Here is an 18,937-nt window from a genome sequence, read left to right as displayed (position 1 = left end):
CCTTTGCTGGCATTGATATAGTTGCATTATATATGTTGAAATTAAATATCGATTTTTTTTAAGCCCCAAAGAATGTCTATTGATAGACATTTGCCAAAAATTTATATATAATATACTTCTTCAAAAACCTGTAACCTAGGATTAATAACCAATCTGCTTTCATAAATTTCTCTGTTTTAGGCACATTGTGTTTTTCCTTCTGGTGTCCATTCTTCTGGTTTTATATCTGCTTTTCCAGAAGATTCGCATTCATGACACATGTCTGTAGAAATAGATATTTCAGCATTTTCAGAATCGAATTGTATTATTCTTGAAATCGATTGATTTTCCTTTATGTAATAATTCTGCTATACTTTTAATATCTGAAGCACTTTTTATTTTATTGTACGTTTTATGTATTTACCTAGATTATTCGTTTTATGAAGTTTTGCTTATTTTTTTGTTTCAATTGTTTGTGTGTCATGCCTGAGTTCATTATCATCATTTATTGGTTGCCTGCATGTGTTTTTTGTTTTTAGCAATATTTCCCTATCATCATTTTTATTATCAATATCAGTTAAATATGATGGTGGGTGCAACAACAGATTTTGACAACTTGAGGTCACAGGCCCTAAATTATTCTAAGGTCCTCTTCTATATAAATTGTATTGATTAGAAAGTGACAAGAACTAAACTTATTTGCACCTTTAAATTTATCTTTATGTATATTTTATTTACGTAATATTATATATCAAATTAATAAAGTTGCTAGTTAATTATTCTAGAAGTTCTTTGAAATGTCCTCTAAAGAAAGAATACTGAGCAGGAATGTCTAAACATTTACTCTCCTAAGCATAAATCTTGGCATTCTGGGTTGGGAAGGGAGATACCAGCATCCTCCATTTCTTTGAAGTTACATGATCAACTCTCAACAAGATCTTTTATTGCGACAGTCTTGCGCCTTTTCATTCCTTTATGGAAAATGCACAAACCGAATAGTTTTAATCTCTTTCCTGAATGGAAAAAGCAGCTGGGATGCCAAAATAGTAACTCCAAACTGATGAAGGAATAAATTACTTCAAAGAAACATGACTATCCTTTCAAGACAAGGTTTTTCAAAGACGGTGTAGAAAACTTTATCCACCAATATGAGAAATGTCTGAATGTTCACGATGATCATGACTTTTGATAATAAATTCAATTTACACATTTTTGTAGACCATCATATTATGGAAGGAATAAAACGGCTCTCTCATATACTTATTTCTTTAGATTGGTTATGCTGCAACGAAACTTATCTTATGTCCAATAAACACGACAGAACCAATCAAATCAACTCTTCATATTGTTTATAATCGCTGCAATCATTTGATGGTGAATCTGTACTATTATCCGTTATGGTGTTTGTCTTACAACACTTTTTAACTTTCAGTAATGAAATGTATTAATCGATGTCCACACGTTTCTTTCATTGCTGACAATACTTACAACAATGAAATCTAACTATCGAAATTTGCTGTAAGTAATAGTAAACAGCATGTGATGTTGATTTGTGATATTAACACAAAGGAATACACTGTCAATAGATTCTGTACACTAGAAATTTTAAACTAAGTTGTTGCAATTAGATTCAACAGTATCTTAAGTTATATGATGAATTATAGCTGTCGTTGTAAGATATAATATGAAGAGCTAGACTAGATTCACCATTTTATTGTAAGGATTTAATTGTGCCTCGACTTTTCTTGCACACATTTCATGATACCTGAGAAGTTTATAAATTTTTGTTTTAATTCCTTCTCACAAGTTCAGGATGCTTTCTTGGTTTAAGTACCATTGCTTTGTTTTGTCTTCGGGGAAGAAATATTGATCGGCTAGGTACATCAACCGAACTCAACTAACTTACTGTAGAACTCTATCGTATTCTTTTACCCATATTACAATTGGCTTGGTTTTTTTCTGTCTTTTTTGTTCTACTTTTCGCTTAGAGAAATGAAGTGCGCAGTTAAAATCTATTCCTCATAAATTAACACCGGTGAAGAATTTTTTCCTGGCATCTCCTCAAATTTGGAACAACGATGCAACCGTTCTTAGTATGTGATTTAGCAATAAATTAGATTTAATAGCTTGAAGTCGCTAGTAAGATAAGAAAAAGAAGCGAACTTGCGAAACTCAGAATTATACATTTAAGGAATATTCTAGAATAATTATTCAAAGCTTTAAAGAAACATATAAAATCGGTTAGAAATAACATTTTGAATCAAATGCTAGTTCTTAGATTAAATTATTATGGCCTGGATTCGAATCATGGATGGATTAAAAATTCAATGTTCTACCAACTGAGCTACGGGACTACTAGGAAAGTTTATTTCTCCATCTATATTTGGACTGAATTGATGAAAATTATAGTAAAGTTTATTTTCATTTTAAACATAGGGCTTCCAATATAATTTTCCAAGCTAGTTATTAAAACTCCAATGCATAAATTTTCGTAGATATTTTAATTATTTTTTCGGGAAAACCAAGATGTTGATCTTCATGTTAAAAACTTATTGCATGTAGATGCTAAGTTACAATATCTTTTCAAACTACCCTTCACACTCGGATGTCTCTTCTCAGACACATTTCAAGATGGTGCATCAGTTTGGCGTTTGATTTATTTATTAATTTTGATTGTTAAAAATGCTTACAGGATGGTAAAAAGATGCAAATTTCTTTGGGAAATTCAACTTAAATAATTTATTTTTCGGAGCAATAAAGAAGTCATTGTATTGGGTGAATAATTTTGCATCGAATTACTTTTCCAAGTGCAAAGGGTTACTTATTCAAAAGGTTTATGAAAGCAGACTTCAAGACACAAAGCTTCTTAGAATATTATTAGTTATTTTGAAGTTAATAATATCGATTTGAAACATTATTGAAGGCAGTCTTTTGAAAATGAGAAATTGTGTTAAAGATAAGAGTGTACGGGCTTCTACTCACTGCTACGACTTCAGCTGGAGAATGTTACATTATGGTAAAATATTTTTTTAATACATTGCAATAAATGTAAATGTACTCCGCAGTATTCTTCCTAAAAGGGAAAGCATTCGTTAAATAAGTATATTCAATAATAAAATATTGGTAGCTTGAAAACAAATATAATGATGACATATACAGTTAAGTTTATAAACATATTATTATGATTTTTGTCGTTATTGTTAGCATGAAATGGATGTTATTCTCGAAACTGCCATCGCAACATTTACCATTAGAGCAATGACCATTGAATACACTTTCAAATTTTATTTAATCCTTTGGATTTACTAAGGTGTTTTGCTGTATCGATTTACTTCATGCCTTTCTATAAAAATAAAGATACTCCATTAACAGATTATAAATAAAAAAAAAAGGGGGTAAGTAAAACTGCTTACAGACTGCTTAACATTTTTATTTACAGTATTTGTACATTTTTCAACAATAACTTGATAAAATACATTCTAATAATTATTTTTTCTGTTTAAATATTTCTTTTTAAAACACATCTTCTCTCATTGTTAGACAGTGAAATATATTGATTTAATCAACTGATGAAATTAATATTCATAGTTTGATGTCGAAAATAGTCACGTAATATTTTAAAAACAATAAAGAAAATGAATATGATTATTCTCAAAACAAACCAATTGGAATACTTTACAAAGGCACTGGCCATAATAAAAGATAAAACCTTCTGGAATAAATGAAAACTCTCGTTTTAATAACACAGAACAACTTCAACTCTATTTCACAAATGTTTCATCGAATCTATTTTTATCGGAAGTTTTTTTCTTGCTTCGTGCTGTAAATGTGCTTTTGTGCTACAAATACAAAACTTGTCAACTATGGAGAGTCGCTCTGCGGCGCATCACTTCCCCATTTTGCAGCACCGGCTCCATCGAGCTCTGGGATCCGGTTTCCCTTCATACATCAGGCCCTCAAATGAAGCTAAAAGAAACGATATCACTGAGCTGTATGGACATCAAAAAGCTTCACACTGTAACTACTTTTCTGAATTATAATAAATTTAATTAAATGTTTTTCTGAATAATAATAGATTGATTATATTTTTATCAGGGTAACAGGCGGCAGAATTTTTTATTTTCTACATCTGAATGTTGTTTTTCAAGCTCCACTGATGACGGAATCAAAAATTAATGTAATGAATGCTTAAGTGAAAGCTAAATTCTGAAAAATATTAATATAATGAAATGTCACTGAGAATGCTGCACAGTGTGCAGCATTTCATATACCTAGCACTGAGACAGTAAAGCATAAAACTGATTACAAAATTCCATCTTTAAAAGCATGAAAAAGTCAAATTAAAAAAAGTTTAATCAGGAAAGAAGTGGATATTTAAATCCCGAGCAAAAATGCAAAGGGTATTAAATAATATTCACTGAAATACTTTCCTTTTCCAAGTAAACCAAATTTAGACTTTTTTTAAATTAGAATGTAAACACAAAGCCGTGTGCAGCTACTGTGTTCCATGAATTACGTATGGCGTTAGCGTGACGCGAGTCAGCGTGTAAGTAAACGCTTGCATTATTATAAAAAATTATCATTGTTTCATTTAATTATCACTGTTAATTTTTTATAGAACAGAGTTGCAATGTTTGACTCCTAATTGATATATTGTTTGAAGAACTTTGCATGCGCATATATACAATTTTCTATTTATATCTGCATCTGTGAAACATTATCTGTCGTCTGGTTTACGTTAAATTTATCAGGATCGGCGTCAGTCAGTGCGAGTTCGCAAATTGTACAGACTAAGTCTATATCAACGAGTGAATATCAACACGATCTAATTTTTATTAATATAATTGTTTTCTCAAAATATTACTAGTAATACTACTAATACTAATTATTAATAATTATTATACTAATTATTAATAATAATAAATATTACTAATAATACTAGTAATACAAGTAACTAATGTTGTTTATGCACAGAAGTATAAAAACTAAATAAAAGTAATTACTCAACATATGATGCAGCAATTAAATAATTCTTATTTTTCTATGATTTTCGTGCCTTTATTAGATAATTTATGCAGTCATTGAAACTTGTTGATGAACGTTTCTTACTTTCCCGTTAACTACATATGGGGAGATGATTACTCAATGCCCAAAACGTGTAAATATGTAAGCTTTAACGGAAAATTTGATTTCGTAGCTAATTTTTTTAGTTATATCAAAATAATATTAAGAAGAAGCACACACAAAAAATATTTTAAATAGTAATTTTTGTATTTCCTGAATTTAGGTTTCAGGATTTGATCTTTACTGCCGTTAAACCGTAAAAAATAGGGGGGGGGGATAAATTTACAAATTTTATTTTTATAAAAATATATTTCGGTATGGCATTTTTTTGGCAAAACATTGCCAAAAAGATGCCAAAGCTTAAACCAATCAGAGCACGTCGGTATCCTTTGCCATAGACTTAGTCTGTACAATTTGCGAACTCGCTCAGTCAGGATTAAATTTATCGCTGGAGCGATTTAATAGTTTAAAGAAGATTCAACATCATTTCATTATGGTTCAGAAATACGAGGTTTGTCTCATAGATTATAGATCCAACACGTTACAGAAATCTAATAAATTAAAATTTTCAAATCTTTGAGTTAGCATTAAGCATGACAATCATTTCATCCTGATATCAGATTTATTATCTTTCTCTGGCAATCTTAACGGCATCGTTTATGAGATGCAAAGGATGATTTTATAAATACATCTGTGATATTGGCAACAGAGGATGCCTACCTTCCCAACGTCCCGTTTTGGTCTCCAGCATGTCGATATCTTCGGAAGTGAAGGCGGGCACCGGCTGGCTCCTGTAGAAAGTCTTCCTGATTACGGTGTTGTTTACCTCGATGTCGTCCACCGCGATCCAACTCATGCCATCATCACTGGCAATGTGGGCTCGCTTCCGCTTGTCGAAGGCGTACGTCCGGCCTGTCTTCTTATCCCATCCCAGCACACCACCAATGCTCTTCGGCAGAACTGTTGGAACGTTGAAAATGTTATTTATTCTTGGAAAATTTACCCGATGCATCATTAAAGTATGAGATAAAATTTAGTATGTATATAGAAATTTACTTCAGATACAAAACCCTTTAAAATCTCACCATTTAAAATAAAGAAAATTGCATCAAGTTTATAAAAAAGGCCATTTTAAAATTGTTCATGCAAAATTTATCTTTGACAATGTGAACGTATACAATATTCAGTTCTGCAACTAAAACTTTGGTATGCGTGAAACTATTTAACACGTGGTGATCAGTAGGACTTTATTTTCTATATACTTCAAAATATAATTAATTAGGAAAATAACTCCCTATTACAAACCATAGAATCAGTATATTTACTACTAATAACAATGAATATGTGTGTGTTGATGCCAGATCGCTTGACATAGAACTTTCAAACTTGGTGCATATATACTTCGGAGGGTAGTAATGAGGACCTCAAAGCGTTTTTTTTTTTTTTTAATTTTTAATAATAATTAAAATTAGTTGAAACTTGACGTTTTTACACCATAATTTCCGAAATTTTAGCAACACAAAAATGAATTTCACTTCATCTTAAAATTTAAAAAAAAAATATTTTTCATGATACTAATTTAATATTCGTGCAAAGTTTTTCTAAATTTTGGCAATTAAAAAAATTTTTTTTGTTGCCTTATTCCCAACGCAGACTGCGTTATTGTCCTGAAATTCGAACCGTTTTCATTGTTCCATCAAATATTTAATCGCGCGATTTTCTTTTGTTGTTGAAAACTATACGAAGATTTTATTTAATATCGGTGTAATTAAAAAAAAAAAGAAAGAAAGTGAAATCACAATACCACAAAATTTAGAAGAAACTGAACATCTATGGTTTTTTTTTTTTTTTTTTTTTTTTTTTTTATCGCTATGATATTCTGGAACTGGTATCCATCTGTTAGCAATGAAGAGAACATATGTAAGATAATTAAAGTAGCACGGTTTTAATATCTGGAAATTCGTCGAAATAATGTAAATTAAATTTTAAACTGAAATGAAATATAATTCAATATCTCTTTTGAACCAGCTGGTCGCCAAAGGCGAGTAGTGTAGAATAGAACATTTACATTCAAATTAAGTTTTCTTTACTATTTTAATAACGGCAAACAAAGCTTATTTCGGGTGAGAATAAACAGCTATATAAATAAGGATATCAAAAATTCTTTTGCTAAGCAATTGCCAATGTTTGAATTATGAATCAGAAACTCAAATAGAACAATCAGACAATTTGCAAAGTTTTTAAAGCCTATTCTATTCATATTTATATCTATATAAAACTTACTTTTCCACGAACTTCCTGCATCTACAGATGAAAAGCAGGCCAATGTCCTAAAAAGAAATGAAAGCAGCTTAACACGGAATGTATGACAATGAAATTGTGAAAAAAACTATTTGCATATAATTCTATAATTTATTCAAACACGAATATGAATTCATAATTTAATCAATGATAACTCTTATTAGCAATACTTGAGAAACTATGAAAGATCACATCACCCGCACATATATAATATATATTTATGTGCATTTAAGGGCAAATTGAGAATTTGTATAACTTTATCTTTAAATAAGGGCTTTTATTTAGGACAATATTGATTAATAGTGTTAACTACTAAATTGAGTTGAAATACGTTACATATTACTTTTTAGTCTTATTTAACTTTCAACTGGAGACTCTAATGGCGTTTTCCATAAGTGAAAATTTGAGTTGTCACTGTCTTTAGTGATTTGATAGGCCGCGGTGGCCTGGTGGTAAGGTCTCGGCCTGGGAGCCGTAGGGTTTCAGGTTCGAGACCCGATTCCACCGAAGATTCGTCGTGTAAGGGGGTCTGTTGCATGTTAAATCCGTCATGCCAAACGTCCTCCCTCTGGTGTGGTGTGGCGTGGAGAGGGGGGTGCCAGCTCAGGTGTCGTCCTCGTCATCTGACCGCGCTTCAAAATTGCGAGGTCCGTCCCAAAATAGCCCTAGTGTTGCTTTACAACGTTAATATAACTAAACTAAACTAATGATTTGAATACAGTAAATTTCTAAAATAGAATAGTTTAAAAGCAGTGAAAAAAAAACCGATTTCATTCAATCATAAAAATAGGAACTCACTCCATGTCATATTCGAGATCGCAGAAGTAAATGATGTCCCTCTGAAGGTCCACGGAGAAGTGCCTTCCATATTTATCTGAAAATAGTGAGAATTTTCAAAATGGAGCAAAAGCATGTGTTTCAGAGGAATAAAACTTGTTGATGACCATTACATAGAGTGCATTTTTTGAAGAAGAAAAGGAATAAGAAAATGAGAAGTGTAGATTTGAAAATGTCTAGAACTAAGTGAACTTCTGCTGTTTTGATGAAATTAATGGATTCGAACATTTCTTGGGAAGAAAATAATGAATGTCGAAAATCGATATCTTTGAGAGCAAAACATGATCCGGAATTCTTGAGGCAAAATGCAGCGAAGTATATGCTCTTTATGAGGGGGAAAAAAAAAAATATTGCCATTCAGTAACGATACAAAATGGGTGTCTAAATAAATGTCAACTCACTACAAAATGTTAATATTTAATCTAAGCTTGAAACTTTATGTACTCTCATGATTTGAATGACGATAAAAGAACGAAAGACTTCAAAACTTATAAAAGGAAGTATTTATGTGACGTGGTGGGAGGGCCGGCGCTCTGCAGGACCAGTCCTTGAGCCACCAAATTCACCATACTTATTTTTGAAAATGGGAATGCACGTCCGAACCGATTTAAAAAAAAAAAAAAAATGATGAATTAAAAAGTGAGTGAAATTTTAAGAGACATCAGATAAAAAAGGATCGGCGATAAAGACCCCAAATTAGTTGTTATTTTTAATTGCAGATTCTTTCGCACTGAAACATTGCTTAACCCTTATGTTCATTTTGTATAGTATACCATACATACAACTTTATAAAATTATACTATCACTATAAAATAATTTTTAACTTATTAATATGTATTAATATAACTTATTAATATATTATATAAGTATAATAACTTATTAATAATTTTATAGCGTAAAGAAGCTACCTATATACATTTTTTTTCCTTCAAAAAAGCAATCTTGCCACGATAAGGGTGAATGCAATTCAATCACCAACTTGTTGCCATTCAAATTGCCGTTGAGTGACTATCCGTCATCAGAACCATCATATATGTGACTTTATATCTACACATTATGAAATGTAATATGTATCATGACACAATTAAATGCAATTTAATAATTTAAATTGCATTTAAATTATTAAATTGCATGCAGTTTAATAGTTTGCTTATTAATTATTTGCATTTGCTTGCTAATTTGCTTATTAATGAATTAGAATAAAATGCATTTAAATAGAAAAGCAAAAACTTTTTGTAATATGCTATGCATTGTAAAATAGAAAAGAGTTGTATTTCTGCCTCATTGCTGAAAATTGTAAACGGTATCGTGAACATTTAATAGCAAAAATATTATCTGTAAAACGTGTCCTGGCGTCTGTAATAATAGTAATAATAATAAAAATAAGGTGTTTTTCTTTCCTTTCAGAGATAACTTTTCGAACTCATTGTTTTATTGTTTAAGTTCAACGAACTCCTTTATGATAGTTTTAAAATGAAAAGGCCTTAGCACAATATTTTCTTTTTTACAAGGATATCTAACATGAATTTTATGGCCCGAATTTTAATACTGCAAAAGCGATAAAGTTTCGAAAACATCTGCATTTTTTTGTAAATTTTTATTGCTAAAGTATCTTGGGTTTATTTTTCTTAAAAAGATGAGAAATAGTCAGTGAAGCATTTTAAAAGTGGTGATGTCATATGTTTTTCTTATCTTAATAAAGGCATATTAGTGATAAAATATTATCCCTTTTATTGAAAATATGTATCGCACTAAATCTGTTTCTAAATAATAATAATAATAAAAGCACGCTTTTATTTCTGATATAAACTGATGCAAATAATGATTGCATTTTTTTCAGTGCCAGAGAAATTTATTTCAGTAAATGGCTATTAGCTAGAATAAAAAAAAAAAAAAAAAAAAAAAAAAAAACACGATTTCTTTCGAAGTGGCTTTGAATACGAAGGATTAATCACAAATAAAAATAATTCTGTTCTGCAGCATCATAACATTTATTTCAGATCTTGAATCTTCCGTTCAATAAGCCTCCACAAAAACATGAGGAAAGTCTAGCATTATAATTTTTAAAGATCGCGGATATACGATAAATTGTCTAATGCGAATTATGAAGGAAATTATTAGCTTTTTATGGAATAAGAAAGAATGTAACAGCACGCTCAAAGAACATTTAAAAATATACTCATCATTCACTTATTTTAAATGGGTTTTAGTCATAGAGGTAATTTGTTGTTGAAATATGATCAAGAAATAACAGCAGCTGTTCGGAGCCCTGTAGCGTGTTATGTACTGGGCGAAATATAACAAAATTTGACCACCATACACATTAACGTATGCGGTTGATTTGTCAAGAAAAAAAATAGTTCCAAAAACGCCGATAGGAGAAATTCTGGTGTTGCGATCGAAAACTTCATTATGTAATTTGTATATACGGGTACTTTGTGACATGATATCGAGGATAAAAGGAAGGATTGCCGGAATTTAACTCATTCTGCAAAAATTCGTCCGTAGATGGTGTCACTACATAAACGTATCTCATTAGTCAAGCTGTTTTATCAGCGGAGTGAAAATGCCAGTGCTGCTCTTCGCGAATACCGGCAGTTAAAACAGTTACATAGAGGACCGATGACCATAACTAACTTACGAAGATTTGAAACAACAAGAATTCTTGTTGTACAACCAAGCCGTGGATGATTTCTGGTTGCAGGGCTACTTGACAGGCATTGTGTATCAAGATATGTTCCTGACATTCCTACTTTAAAAGATCAGCTAAAGATCATGTCAGACGAATGCCGATATGCCGCGAGCCACCGTCGGAAACCTCGTTTACCGCATGCAGCTATTGTAACATCAGGCTATTGGTCACCTTGAACTAAATTGGTAAGTTGCTATAATAAACGTTTTCCATTGGTATTTGGTGTGTTATTATTTACTATTTCCATTGGCAGTTATGTATTTTTTTTTCAAACATTATGCGCTTGCAACGCCAGAATTTCCCCTATTGCGTTTTTTGGTACTAATTTTTTTTTTTTTTTGATAAATTAAAACCGCATACTTTAATGTGTATGGTGGCGAAATTTTGTTATATTTCGTCCAGTGCATAAAACACTACCGGGCTCCGAACACCTCCTGTTATTTCTTGATCATCCTGTATATTTGTTTCATTAAATTAAGTTGCTGTATAAACAACCAGATGTTAAAGTATAAAGACCAAAGGAACGAAAAGAAATGTGACACAAGATTTTAAATTGTCCTGATCTACAATTGGTCTAAGAACGGCGAATTACGAATTTGTAATAAAGCTGGCTGCATAAAAATGAGTTTTATTAGTTTTCCACAGAAGCCAGTGCAAAATTCATCCACAAATTGCGTTAATATTTTTTCCTTCCAGATTTCTCGTTCATTAATTCTGTTCTGGAAACAAAACGTTTTACATTCCGTTTGCAGATCATTCTTTTATGAAATGAAACATAAGAATTTCACAAGATTTATTTTGGATGTTAATTTAAATGAACAATAAAATTTTGAATAATATATATGTAAACATATTTTAGCATTACGTAATCAAGAAGACACTTTTGAATTTTTAACTTTAATTTATTCCAACCCGGGAGGCAGGATTTATGTACTAGAACAAGTAGTAAGAAATACGTCACAATCTATATCGCGACACAAGAACAGAAGAGTAAAAGAGGGCGAAATTTTCCGTTCAATGATTTTTACAATGTGATTTTGATAGGGATTTTTTTTTTTTTTAACACGTGTAGACTTAGGGCAATTTCGGTACCTTTAAAAGAATGTTTCAAACATTAATGAGTTTTATTCCTTCGCTCAGAGCGTGAGAACTGCTGAATTTACAGTTTCTTAGAGCACGCGTTAAAAGTAATTAAAAGTGAGATTGGATCTGGAAATAAGAGACCATTTTAGAATGAAGTTAATATGGGTTAAATTAAGATAAAAATTTGGAAATTAATTAAGATTAAGAGGTATCATTACGTTTATATAAATATGTATAAAATCTTGCAAAATTTGAAATACTTACTTTTGTCATCAGAGTACCATGTTGGATCAAATTTCGCACATGTGACTGAAAAATGAAACAAATTATGTTAGAAAATATTTGACAGAGATTCGAAATGTTTCAGTTTAGAAATAAAAATGAAATCATGGCTTTTAAAGAAAAGATTTGTTGCATTAAGAAACTTAATCAAAAAATTCTGAAAACACGAATTTGAAATAAAACTTTCTTGATGATTTATAGATTTTCCGTGAATAATTAAAAGAAAAAAGTTCCCAATATAGTTTATAAAGTATATAAAAATATTCTGAAGAAACAACTTGAATTTATTTTTAAAGCGTTGAATTTTATTGCAGTAGGAAACAAAAAAAAAAGTTGGGGGGGGGCACAGTAATTAACAGAAAAAAAGCACAATAAAACATGGTAAACGACACCAAAATTGAAATGATGATAATTTTTCATCATTTGTTTTATCGATTGTACTTATTCCTTCATACACTATTTAATTTATATCAATAAAAGATTTTTTTTAAAAAAATAATATGAATGACGAAAGCCAGTCACATCCTTTATGGGCTTTATAAAATGTCTATTTAAATTTTACTACGCTTTTACATTTTGCTGACCTGAAGAAGATTTTTCTGCCAGGTAGCAGCCGTACATCTCCATCTTGAGTACGATGTACTGCGTATCCTCATTTTCTTTGTCCACCTCTTCCAATACTACTCGGACGAATCGTGTCTGCACAGGTTTTTCCAAGGTATCAAAGGCCTTGTTCTTCTTGTAAGTCAGCTCAGTTATCTGTGAGATGTAAAGACATTACTCTTGCTGTACATTACAATGGCAGTAAGTGTGTTGTATTAAGTGTTAAAAGATAGATCTCGATTTTCTACTGATTTTTTTTTTTACCCAACAGATTCAGAATCACAAACTTATAACGAAAATAATTTTTTCCTCGGAAGTTTCTGGATTAACACTAGCCTTGGTTTTATGCTCCAAAAAATGAGTCAACTCGATTAACACTTTCGCTGCCACGACTCACACCTAACATCCGGGTCCTCTATCTAGTTAGATGACCCCTTCTTTGCTATCTCTTAACTGTAGTAGAGAAGGGGTCATCTAATAACATAGATGGTTTGGTACAATTACATATTATCTGTAACGCACTGGCGCGTCACGCGGCAGTCAATGTGTTAAGCAGCGAATACGATTCTATGAGAGTATCATTGCGCGATAAACTTTCATCTTTTCGGCATTAAATTTGTGAAAATTAACGAACTTCATCTTTCAGCGAACTTTTTTCCAGTTTTTGGAGTAAACTGTTTGCTCCTAACCTTTTATTTTTCTATTTTGCACAATTGTAGAATACCGTTTCCTGTATTATTTATTCCCTATGGTATTTAAATGAATCATATTGTTGTTACTTATGTTAAGAATATATAATTAAAATGCTGCCAATATCATCAGAAATCACTATTACTTAAGTAAAGCAAGAAGTATTTCTGGCCGAAAATGCTTCAACTTCTGATATTCGTGTTGGCGATTACACGAATTTCTTGTGCTCTTTGCTGCTATAGTCGTGTCCTCAGCCTGGATTTGAGGAATTTTATGTTGATTCGCTCCTTCACCAACCAATCATCTGACCCCGTGTCAATGACAAATGCGTAAAAATCATTGAAAGAGAGGGAGTGAATGAATTTATTACCCAAGGATGTTTGTCAAACATGAAAGGACAGAAAGAAAGATATTCCAACCGGAAAGGGTTTAGAGCAGGGGTGGCGAACATTTATGGATCAACGTGCCATTTTTTCTAAAGAAATGTCTAATGAGGTATAGATGTGCCGTCAAATAATTTTGGCCTGTGATTATTGTGAAAATAATAAAACTAAATACTAGCAAAAAAACTCTTAATTTACTACGAAAAAATACATTTTGCACTGTATAGTAGTAAATGTTTTAGTTATATGTGCAATTCAAGTTAAAGTAACATTAATGTGACTTCTGTTGTTGCAGATTAGAAAACGCGAACTTATATTAGGATTGTACGATGTTCAGAATGCACGCTGAATTGGAGTCATCGGCCAAACGGTTTCTAAGCGAGTCTTTAATGTTATTCCTCTCTGAAAATGATTCGCAGCCATAGATGAAAATATGCTTAAAATAGAATGAGCCAGCTTCTTCAAACAGTTAAATGTTTGAATCGAATTCCATGTTTCCAAAATTTTGTTGCTGGCATTTTTACTTACGCTGCTTGTTAACCTTTCTGTTTCAATCCATTCCAACTTTTTTCTGATTTTTGAATCCACATTGAACTAGACTGGAAATCAATCAGTTGCATTTCAAATTCTTCGATTGCCAACCAATTGAATTGGGACGAGTTCAGTTTATCAAATGAAGTCACATGCAAGCCATTTTGCAAACCGTTTTGATCGGCGGCGTGCCCAAAATATTGTGTCGCATTCCATCGATGGCACGCGTGCCACTGGTTCGCCATCCCTGGTTTAGAGCAACTGCTGAGCAACCTCGCCGTGAACGTCGGAAATCCCATAAAACAAGTCGAAATAAAAAAATGAATTTTGGGATGAAATCGTGTACTGTTTCTGCGAATTTGGTCAGTGGTGCAATCACGGATTTTTTTTTTAACATTTAAATGACATTACTCCTGTTGCCTTACTTTTGTTTCTAAATGAATATCATTTGAGAAATTGATTGCAGAACAACTCATAATATCTGTAGATTAATTTGCGATGTATGCCATACATTGAAGGTTTTAAAATTAACGATTAATTTTATTTCTGATATTATTAAGAATCAATATCAGAATAAACTTGTTGAAATACGTGTTCATTTATGGAATCTTTTGCAACCTCTGTAATGCGAAATGAATCTGAATTCAATCTTTAGATGCTGCCGGCTGCACTCGGGAAAAGTTAAAAGATGCGCGGTTATTCACATCCGAATAGGCTCAGTGCTTAGAAAGCAGAAAATAAATATATAATTATTTATTTGTTTTAATTCCTGGATTTTTTTCTTGTTTAAAATTTTTATACTAATTTATTATTTTTTATTATTATTTCTTGCCTTATTATTAGGGTACTTTCACCATCAAAGCCTGTTATCTATAAGCCTCGTTTCAGACGAGCGAATATCTTTTGTCCAGCTCGCAAGCATCACCTGCTTCTCTGGTCCAAGGAATTGATCTCTCTATTGTAATCCCGCATCGCTTTCAATTCACATTTCAATGAACTGTGCGAATCGCACAGTTCACTGACGTCATGAAGTTTGTGAACTTGCAAATCTTGAAAAGAACTTTCATATTTAGCACCTGCCAGGAAAGATTGACTGGTTCAATCGTGCAGTAATATCTCGAATACATTTGTTGATTGGTTCACTTAAATTCTGATTCCATACAAGTGACACGACTTTGTAGTGAATCTGAGAAAATTTTGATTTTAAGCAGTTTTCTCAAGATTAAAGTGAAAAGGAAAATTAAAGTATTTAGAAACTCCATGCTTGCGTTACCTGAGGTAGTTTCATTACGGATAGTTTATTGCTGGGACCAGAAAAATATTATGGACTTATTCACTTATTTTTATTCTTGCTGCTATACTATCAATATCTTTCGATAAGCTAGAGTGTTTGATATGCGATGCTCTGCAAGTATCCGGTTAAAAGGGATAACAGTCCGTATTGCTTGATTCCATTTTATTTTCATTCAAGTATCTGCCTGAAATAGGAAGGACTTTGTCCTGGACATAACTAAGTTTTTGGGTAAAGCAAAAAGGAATTAATATAAGTAATAATAAGAGAAATTTATTTACAAAGTATGAAAGAAATCATGTAACTGAAGTAAAAATAATAAATTATTAGTAGAGAGTTTCAAAGCTTCTTTGATATGAACGTGAGCTGAATCGGGAACTGAAACGCTGCCGCTAGGAAATAGAAGCTCCACTTCGGATTATCAATAGGAAAAATATAGTTAAAGCGCTAAAGCAAATAAATGATGCAGTTTTCTGGGTCCAAACAAATAACTAGTAGGAACAATAGATTTCTTTAAAACCTATAATACATATATCAGTGAATGTCAAGTTTAAACTCAGATGACTGAGAAAGATTTAAAAAGAGAAACTAAAATCAAGTCGAAACACCTTAAAAATAACTTCTTTTATGTTCTAAACATAAATTCGTAATTTATATTTCATTTACATTTTAATGGGCTTGAATTTTGAAAATTTTTACACTCCTATATTACCTAAGACAATGAGTTTTTTAAAAAAATATTTCCAAAACTTAATTATAAATCTATTGATTGATATGATTAAATTTTGATTTCATACAAGTGACACCACCTTGTAGTGAATTTTGGAAAATTTTAATTATAATCTTCCATAATATTTATAATAATAAAGTAAAAGCTAAAACGTAGAAATTAATACGAGTATTTTTAGCAAACTGATAAAAGTGTGCTTTACATTTTTTTTAATGAAATAGAGGGCGCGTATGAATCTCTGCACATTTTCCTGAATTCCAGATATGTTTGGAAGCAAACTTTGCGAAAAAAGAGTCTCTGACGAAGTATTACTCGCACTCTACAGGGCCTTAGAAGTTTTTTTTTTTTTTTTTTTTTTTTTTTTTTTTTTTTTTTTGTATGTTTATGCGTCCTCTGAAAAAGAAATCGAAATGTGACAGAAGAGGCTCGCCAAGATCAGTCCGGAGATTTTCATATCAAATTCTGTTTCAAATAACTTTCTATACTATCTATTACAAAGTGATTTTAAATTTTTTTTTCTTAGCACTATTCAGTGCCATGATGATGGTGTGTGTAGGGAGGGTGGGGGTGTAGCCGAGTACATCAGGCTTAAAGGGAGCCAAGGAGATAAAATATTAAACCCTTTGCACTCGGAAGAGTCATTCGATGCGTAATTATTCACTTGTATATTTATTTTTAGGAGCAATACAAGATTATTTTAAATCTAATTTGAGTGAAAATGCAAAATAATATACTTCTTACTCTTCTATGAATAGTTTTTAATACTAAAAATTAGAAAAAAAAATACATAAATAAAACATCAAAATGATGAATCGTCTTGAATGGTGAGTGACAGGAGATATTCCAGTACAAAGATTAGTAATATGTATATTTAAAAACTCAAACATGACGTTTGGGGGAAAAAATTAATACCGTGTCACGATTGCTTTGTTATTTAACGTGAAACCTCTCTCGCCATTTATCTTAAATATGAAACCAGATTTATTACCATTTACAATTCGGTTTGGATATTTTCAAAACATTTTTTATAACAAATTGCGCAATGATAGAATATTTGAAATATATAGAGCTCATATGAATGAATTAAAAATACAATAAAGTAATACATTCTTTGAAAAAAAAAGCGTTTTGCTTAAAATCCAGCCGTTGGAACACTTTTATTCGATTTCATTAATTTTGGATTCGTGTTACATGCCAAAAATGATAGCACAATAACATCGAATGAGAATCGGGTTCCTCACAGAAAAAAATCCTGATCTGAATTCCCTCCTGAAAGTGAACTTTGATGCAGCTTTGAGACCAAATTTATTTTTAACCCTATTTGTTTTTAATCGTCAGTTAGACACAGTTCTCTTTTGGATAGCATTAGAACACTTTTAATCCCATATTTAATACAGGCCCTTTTGCAATATGTTAATCTGTGAAAAAAAAAAAAAAATGTGACATGCCCCTCTAACCCGTGTATACAAAAATAATAGAAATGTGTTTTACTGACGCTAAAAGCAATGCTTACTTCGTTAGCATAAAGCCAGTCTGATCCGGTGTGGCTGTATTGCAGACGATACTTCGTGACGCTTCGGGCGCCTTCGACCTTAATGAATTCGAGTTTCGATACTCGAGTGGTGCGCAGGAAGTCGATCTGCAAATAAGGTTTGTACGGTCCTATTCGAAGAGCAGGGGACCAACCTACAGAATGAAAAAAACGAGATCTTCAATTGGGAGAATTCTTTCCGTCGCATGAAACAGTGGTTTTATTGCTGCAAAATCATAATGGGACTGGGATGTTCTCGACAACGAAAACTTCAGTTGTAAATAACCAGTTTTTTTTTACTTCTTTTTTTTGCAAGTACATTTTATATCTGAAAACAAATTTAAGACAAAACAGTAGAAAATATGTGCCTTTTAATGGCAAACCAAATATGTATTGTGATGCGATAATTTTCAAGTTCATAACCACAAATCGGTATGCTCAGAAAATATAATTCTGAGTAAAAATGAGCATAATTTATGGGCTTATAATTATTTATACAGTTACTTTATTTTAATTAAATATGCTAATAGTAAAAATTTTAAAAGCTAATGAATGCCATATAATTAAAAAATATAAAAATATGTATGATATTTGGCGTAATAAATAGTCTTTAAATTTTAAAACCATTGCACGAAGAAAAAAAAACTATGCTTAACAGATGTATAATGCTAATAAATATTGTTTATGAAATTTTGTACGATTGTAATGAGTAGAACGCTTTCAGTGCGTACCGAAATTTGAAGAAAACGGCTTTTTTTCCCCCCTTGAAAAAGGCAAACAATCTATCTACCATAGGAGTTCTTGTTAGATTATTTTTTTAAAGATTATTAATAAACTTTCTTAAAACTTTACAAATTATATATTTATAAAATCAGTGAGATGTCCCCATTTTATTAAACTAAAATTGGAAAATCAATCTTTCGAAGTTACAAATGTTTCC

General features: G+C 31.4%; 1 protein-coding gene across 1 annotated transcript in view; it reads right to left on the bottom strand.

Moving 5' to 3' along the window:
• Positions 1–3,520: 3,520 nt before the first annotated feature.
• Positions 3,521–18,937, bottom strand: part of LOC129963350 (uncharacterized) — an 87,260-nt gene continuing 71,843 nt past the window's right edge. Inside the window, exons 25-31 of the mRNA XM_056077676.1 lie at positions 17,980–18,152; positions 12,823–12,997; positions 12,221–12,265; positions 8,143–8,218; positions 7,327–7,373; positions 5,764–6,003; positions 3,521–3,945 (exon numbers count right to left, since the gene is read on the bottom strand). Of these exons, the coding sequence (XP_055933651.1) occupies positions 3,866–3,945; positions 5,764–6,003; positions 7,327–7,373; positions 8,143–8,218; positions 12,221–12,265; positions 12,823–12,997; positions 17,980–18,152 (836 nt within the window). The 3' untranslated portion in view covers positions 3,521–3,865. The remainder of the gene's footprint in view (positions 3,946–5,763; positions 6,004–7,326; positions 7,374–8,142; positions 8,219–12,220; positions 12,266–12,822; positions 12,998–17,979; positions 18,153–18,937) is intronic.

The sequence above is a fragment of the Argiope bruennichi genome, chromosome 3, assembly GCF_947563725.1.
Source record: "Argiope bruennichi chromosome 3, qqArgBrue1.1, whole genome shotgun sequence".
NCBI lineage: Eukaryota > Metazoa > Arthropoda > Arachnida > Araneae > Araneidae > Argiope > Argiope bruennichi.
The sequence above is the reverse complement of the archived record's forward strand: the minus strand, read 5'-3'. Positions and strand labels throughout refer to the sequence as shown.